Source organism: Besnoitia besnoiti, chromosome VIII (assembly GCF_002563875.1).
Source record: "Besnoitia besnoiti strain Bb-Ger1 chromosome VIII, whole genome shotgun sequence".
In the NCBI taxonomy this organism is placed as follows: Eukaryota; Apicomplexa; class Conoidasida; order Eucoccidiorida; family Sarcocystidae; genus Besnoitia; species Besnoitia besnoiti.
Window position 1 is genome coordinate 2,417,331 of NC_042363.1, and position 6,958 is coordinate 2,424,288.

Sequence of the window (6,958 nt, forward strand, 5' to 3'; positions counted from 1 at the left end):
ACGGAGCACTGTGTCTTAATTCAGTCTGCAGCGCAGCCTCGACCACCCGCCCCCCCTAATTTCCCCCCCCCCCCCCCCCCCCCCCCCCCTCTTCACGACGCCATCTCGGCAAGAGATTATATAGAGACATTATCCGCCTGCGCATCATGCAGACACCCCGCCTTCTGCGGCAGCAGAGGACTGAGCCTATGGGGCCCTCTGCCTAGGCCTTCTTCGTCTCGGCGGGCTCCTCCCTGTTGACTTCCCTGAGGGCCTCGCCCATGATTTCTTCGAGCGAGCCCCTGGAGAAGATGCCGCTCTCAATCATGCGAGAGAAGTGTGAGGTTCGCGTGGAGCCGGCGCACAGCCCGCCCGCCTCGGCTTTTTCGAGCTCCTTCGGCGCATGCGACAGTCCCACGTCCCACTGTCCGCCCTTGGATCCCGTCGCGCCCGCGATCAGGTTCCCCAGCACCGAGTTGCTGCGCTCCACCGCATGCACCGCCGCCGCCGCCACGCTCCCCGGCGCGCCCTGCGCAGTCCGCGTGGCTGCCTCCGGCGCCTTCCCGCAGACGCCCGTGCCCAAACTCGCCTGCACCATCGCCGCGCTCTGCGCGTCCAAGGCCGTCTCCGAGACGCCCGCGCGCGCCGCGGCTGTCGCAGAGGCTGCAGTCGACGCCTGCGAAGGCGCCGCAGCCCCTGCGGCCGCAAACTGCTCAGGCTGAAACTGCCAGACCGGCGGAAGCCTCATGTACGCTGGAATCGTCGCGCGCACAGACGGCGCCGCCAACGCCAAACTCTTCTCCTTCAGAAACACCTCCATGGGCTTGCCCAGGTCCTGAAACCCCACAAAGAACGTTAAAAACAGCGCCTGAGACCGCATCGTCAGTCCCTCTCACAAACAAGCTGAGTCGCGCCTCAGAGGCGCGTCAGCCTCCATCAAGTATATGTATATATATGTACGTATATGTATATATGGCTGTAGACTTGCGCTAGTACCGTTGGAAGGATAGCGAAAACACCACATACATATACACATATATATACATTAGTATGTCTATAAGCGCATGCGTATGCATGTGTTTGGGGCGTACGTCGATGATGTAGTAGGAGTTGTGTGACGAGTCGGTCGGGAAGAAGCCGTCCTTTTTCTCGCCCTTGTAAGTTTCGAAGAGCTGGCGGCCGTGGTCTGTGGGGATGACCTCGTCGTCTACGCCGTGAATGATGAGCAGCGGACACGAAGAGGCACCCATTTTTTCGAGATTCGACGCGTTGCTCCAGTGATTCGTAATCAGCCACGTCCCGAGGGACGCGTACTCTGCGAAACCACAAAAAAAAGGGCTGTCGTAAACAGAAGTCGACCCAGAGCGAGGACGCCAACGAAGTCACGGACACGGAGACGAAGAAAGAACATGTACAGCAGACGGAGGAGCAAAGATGGGAGAGAAGAAAACAGAAGACTTCAAAACTGTGACCAAAACGTCGAACGAGACAGAGGATTTAGGATCTCAGCTCCCGCGCTCCAAATCGATTTATACACACATATACATATGTAGATATGTATATACATGTGTATATATGTATGCATATATGCATGTACATGTGTGTACATATATACATGTATATACACATGTATACGTATTTGGGCTGAGCCGAGGAGGCGCGACGAGTTTTTTCAGACTGTTTTCGATGCGCTGCAGGCGTGTCTCACCTTGAACGATTTTGTGAACGGTGATGTACGGCGCATGCAGCACCACGCCTCCGACGTGAATATTTTCTTCCGCCAGGGCCGCGGCCAAGTAGCTCGCCGGACCTGTGAGAAGGCGTGGAGAAGAAATATAACAAAATGTGAAAAAATCGTACGAACCGCCACGGCGCTCAAGCGCCCCCCCTCAGCCCCCCTCCCCCCCCGACGCTTCGCTCGACGTAAGCCTCTCACCGCCTCGGAATCCAGCCTCAGTGCACAGAGGAGTGTCGCTGCCGCCGCGCGTTCGCGTCGCTCACCTGTTCCGATGCTTCTTCCAAAGCAGATGACGTTGGCGGGCTTGAAGCCGATCCAGAGAAGAAAGTTGAAGGCTGACCTGCTCCATTTGTTGATCAGTTCGCCCATTTTGTTTTTCTCCGATCGGGGCGCAGACGCCGTGCGCTTCAGCGCCGCGAGCGACGCCTCGTCGGGCGTCCCTCCACTCAGAGCCGCCGCGCTCGCCGCCGCGGCCAGATCTTCAGGCGTCGACCCGTTCAGCGGGGGCGCCAAGCCGTAGCCTGAGAGTAAAAAGACAAAGTGCGAGCGCAAGACGGGTCGATCGACGAGGAGGAAGGGACGGAGAGGCGCAGAGACGGCGCGGAAAAAAGAGAAGCGCCCAGACACGAAGTGTCCTGCCTCGTTGGCGATGAAGTTGAGGCGAGAGAAGCAGGGAGAAGACGCGTGGTAGAAGAACTGCACAGAGGAGTGAAAACACGACGAACTCAACTCGGAGCAGAAATCGGCAACTGCGACGCGACCGACAATAACCCACGCCGCGCTGAGAGCCAGGAGGGCGAGGAAGGCGAAGGCGACCTGACGAGAGACGTGTGAACGAAAAATTCGCATTCAACAGAGCGCGAGCGAGAGCGCTGGAAACTAACAGCGGAGAGAAATGAAGAGCGCTCCTCCTACACACCGCAGAGGCAGGCCATCCCGAATCTTCAGACGAAGACTCATGAGCGTGCAGACCTGGAAACTCAATCGCCAGGACGTGGGCGTTGAGGAACTTGGAAAGAACGTCAAGCTCTTCATAGATCTGCCCCAGATCGCACGAGTTGCCTGCGTACCGCACCATAAAAATCGGAAAAATAGAAAAAAAGTGCAACTGAATTCCCTCCAACCCCGTTCAAGTTTTCTTCTCTGTCTCTCTCTTTGCCCGCATAGAGCTGCCGCTCGGCTCCTTCGCTGGTCAGGGCGGAGGGGGGGGGCCCTCTTGACGCAGACAGCCGTGTGCCGTCTCTGCTGCTGCGAAACTGCGGGCCTAGTCTCCGCTTCAAGCATCGCCATACCATGCCAGTAGAGAATGACGCTGTTGCTCTCCCCGCCGGGCGCTTCGATGAAGAACGCAGGGAAGAGCCTCTGCTTGCCGCGAGAGATGCGATGCGCCTTTTCTTGCTCCGCTGCCTGCACAGCCGAGAGCTGCCCGACTGGCGGTAGGGGCGAGAAGTCCTCCTCGATCCACAGCAGCCCAGGCAGATCGCCGTCGTACTGAGAAAACAAGAAAAACACGAGCCAGCGATGGGTGAGACACAGCGATGTGAGACGAAGCACAACAGAAAGGTGAAGCGGAGGCAAGGCGTCAGCGATTCACCTCGTAGAGACGGAGTTTCACAAGCTGCGTAGGACGCTGAAGAGCAAGAGGAAGAAGCCCACCTCGCAGAAGACGAGGAAACAAGCGACGCGGCACAGCAAAGAGGAGGAGAGTCGCGTGGAATCAACTGACGCAGACGCTCTTGGAAAAGACATCCTCGTCGTGGCTTCAGCTCCCGACGAAATCTCTCAAGCCCCCTGCGGAAGTCCAACTAAACGCGACTCTCGAGTCTCAGCGCCCTCTTGACCCGGAAAGACTTACACTGCCCTTTCTGCAGATGCATTTATACCTATATCTATATATAGATAGATAGGAAGACAGATAGACAGATAGAAAAATAGATACATAGATAGATATAAATCGGTAGATCAGGAGAAGAATCTGAAGATAGATACAAAGATATATATATTTGCATATGTTTGTGTATGGTTTGCATGCACAAGCAAGTGAAGGTGACGCGAGAAGAACGACACAAGCTGAATCGTCGAGAGTCAGAGCCACATTTAAAGACGCCGACTCCCGCGACTCAAAAAGAGATCTGTCGTCTCGGCGCAAGCACGGCAGATACAAGAGGCACCACGGCCAGGACGAACTCTAGAAAAATAACGAAAGCAAACCTCTGACGGAAGACTCCCAAACACAGCGATTAAAAGACTGCAAAGGCCCTATTTGATGAAATACAAGACTGCGGAGCGGTGTTTTCCAGCGACAGTTCTCTCTCGTTTGGCCTGCTTGTTCGCCACTCGCCGGCGCGGGGCCGGGCCACGCCCTCGTCTACTGCAAAAGAAAAGTGTTGCCGAGGATTTCTCTCGCGTGCTTTCGAGAGTCCCTGGAGATGTCTGCGCGTGTCGCTTCGGCTGCGAGTACGGTATTGAGAGGACGACTGCACATGGGCGAACGGACAATCGGCACGGCCTTCGACGTCCCCAAGTTTTTTACCGAGTCCACGCGCGAACAGAGATATCAAGAGGCCGCGAGAGAAGTCGGCACGCATGCCAGAAACGAGGCAAGAAGACGGGAATGACGCGAACACAGACAGACTGTGCGGCTACGGGCAGAGACGTTCGACAGAGAGGACGGCAGAAAATGTGTGTGAGAAAGAGAACGTACCGAGGAAGCTGGCGCGGGGAAGAGGATGGCATCCCCGAGGCTGCTCGGCCCTATTCCCATTTTCCCGGTCGTGGGCGAGACGAGAAGAGAGAACGGAGAGAAGAGGAGAAGAGGGCGAAAACGACGAAGAAGAGGGCGAAAACGACGAAGAAGAGGGCGAAAACGACGAAGACGAGGGCGAAAACGACGAAGAAGAGAGGCAAGGCTGTGGTGATAATTAAAAAAACTGAAGAAGAGGAGAAGTACGACTGGACTGTGGACGCTGCGGTTGCAGGACGACTCACCACGGACCGAAGATATACCGACGAGGCTCTTGTGGCGTACAGCAGAAGCAGGACTGGGCGATCCTGTGCATGTCGACCGAGACTGGAGAAAAGAAAGAAGACAAAACGAGGGCAAGGCGGCGGTGCTGGACTTCTTGGGGGCCAGAAAGATTCACTTATGCGGAGGGAGACTTACGACTTCACTGTCGCCAGCTCGCGCGACTCGCCGTACGCAAGGCGGAAACAACTTGCAAAGAGGGCGACCGGAGACAAAAGGAAAGACAAGAATGAAGGGAGGAGACGAAGCAGAAGCCAAGACGAAAGCTGCTACTTAGGTTAAGAGGCGACGAACAAAGCGACGGCGAATTCGTGGCTCTCGTCGGGATAGCCGAAACGCAAGGGGGGTTGGTATCTTCGGTGCTGCCGCGGGCGCGAGACTCGGAAACAGAGAAAGTCTACAGAAGATTGGAGACGAACCATCCAACAAAAGTTCAGATTGACGACTAAAAACTGTTTCTAGGACTTCACGATTTTGACCCTCTGCGCGGCCGAAGAGGCAGCGACTCTCTTCGGAGCTGCATCCCTGCAGAAGGCACCTCCAGAAGGAGAGGCAGACGCGACATCGGGAAATGGAGGCCGCTGACAGTTTCGCGCGCACAAAAGGGAGAGAAACAGGACAAAAACGAACAACTCAAAACATGCAAACGCTAGACGCGCTGGCAAGCCAAGGCGCCTTGGAGAGCGAAAAGCGTTCGGCGGGCGGGCAGGTAGCTCTGTGCGTGTGTCGCCCCTTCTCAAGACACAGCGCGAATAGGCAACTCGAAGACTTGGACGAAACAACTGGCGCTGAACTGCAGAACAAATTTTCTCTTGCTCAACAGCCTGGAAGAGACCTTCTACTTTATTCACAGAAGACTGGATATGCACGAAAACTGGAGAGTGTCTGGAGCCGATGCAGGCACGAAAATCTTTCCGGCACGGCTGTCTATACACCTCAGCAGGGAGCGATTTCGTCACACATTCGCCATCACCCCTATCTTTTCATTCTCCATATAAGAGCCCGAGTTCCCCTCGTTCGTCGCAACTGGCCGCGGAAGACAACTTCTGTCCTCCAGCGCCGTCCCTGGGAGGGAAAATGACTGACTTCCGAGCGTGCCCTACGAGCCGATACCCGTCTCTGCTCTCGGGGTTCGTTGTGTGGCTCGCGTCGCCTGTCGCCCCCCGCCGCCAAGCTGCAGGGAAGACAGAACACGGGAAATTCCGCGCAAGACGAAACGCAGGTGTGCGCCAGCCGCAGAGAGACCCTCGGCCGGTGGGGTTTTCGGATATCCCAGAAGCCTCGGTGTATCGACATGGCTGTTCTGAGACAAGCCCCTGGCGCCACTATACGCCTGTGCGTCGAGAGGTATAGCTGGTGTGTTCAAAAGAAGTATCCGTATTTCTTAGCAGACCGGCCATGTAGACTAGAAGGGTCATCGCTAGATCGTCTCTCAGCAGACAGGAACAGAGCTCCCGAGGAGCGAAACTGAGCAACGACAGGAGTACCGAAGCCCTAGCGCTTCACACAGAGTGGTGCGAGATAAAAAAATACCTGTAAGGTGAAGTATAAAGGCTTTGGGATTCACTAGTTGTCTCCGCGCCCTGGTGCACTCAAGGTGGAATGGGGCACTGGCACCCTACGTATTCTGAGAAAGAGGAAGAAAGATCACAGCCCACAACGACCTCGGTTGTCTCACAGTCTCGTCATTCTAGATCCTCTTCTCAATCCTTTCCGCAGTGCCTCAGTGAAAGTGAAGGACGCCATAGCAGGCCACACACTGGGGTGTAAATGCGAGCGAACGCTGCAGCTGAAAAGTGACTCTCCGCACTACATACACAGGGGATCTATGAGGGCGTACAGCGTGCAACCTAACGTCGAAAGCTGAGGTTTGTAAGAACGACAGAATTCTGTCGAACACCGCGGCACTCTCTCCGCAAGGCGGGAGAACGTTGAGGAAAACGCCAAACACATGCAAACCGAAATGCACATCTGAACAGACAGAGGGCTTCTCTCGTTCGTCTTTCAGCAACGACGGAGACTCAGACGCCTTCCCTACGGCTTGAGGCCCTCTGGAGGCGTGGCGAGGAGCCTCGAGAGCGCTTGACTCGCAGCCACTGCCGAGGGCCGATGACGCCCGCCGCGCGTCGGATACCCCCCCCCTCCTCTGAGGGCATCCTCAGCGTCCCCACGAGTCGAGCCTGCGACAACTCGCACAGAGTAGAATGCATTCGAGT

The 6,958-nt window shown here is 56.1% G+C and overlaps 1 protein-coding gene across 1 annotated transcript; it reads right to left on the reverse strand.

The window, feature by feature from the left end:
• Positions 1–202: 202 nt before the first annotated feature.
• BESB_084650 (hydrolase) lies at positions 203–4,481 on the reverse strand (the record flags this gene model as incomplete). Its single annotated transcript, XM_029366815.1, has 7 exons — positions 203–814; positions 1,071–1,294; positions 1,688–1,789; positions 1,981–2,238; positions 2,690–2,779; positions 3,010–3,208; positions 4,422–4,481. The coding sequence occupies 7 exons, from the start codon at positions 4,479–4,481 to the stop codon at positions 203–205; spliced, it is 1,545 nt and encodes a 514-aa protein (XP_029217275.1).
• Positions 4,482–6,958: the final 2,477 nt, after the last annotated feature.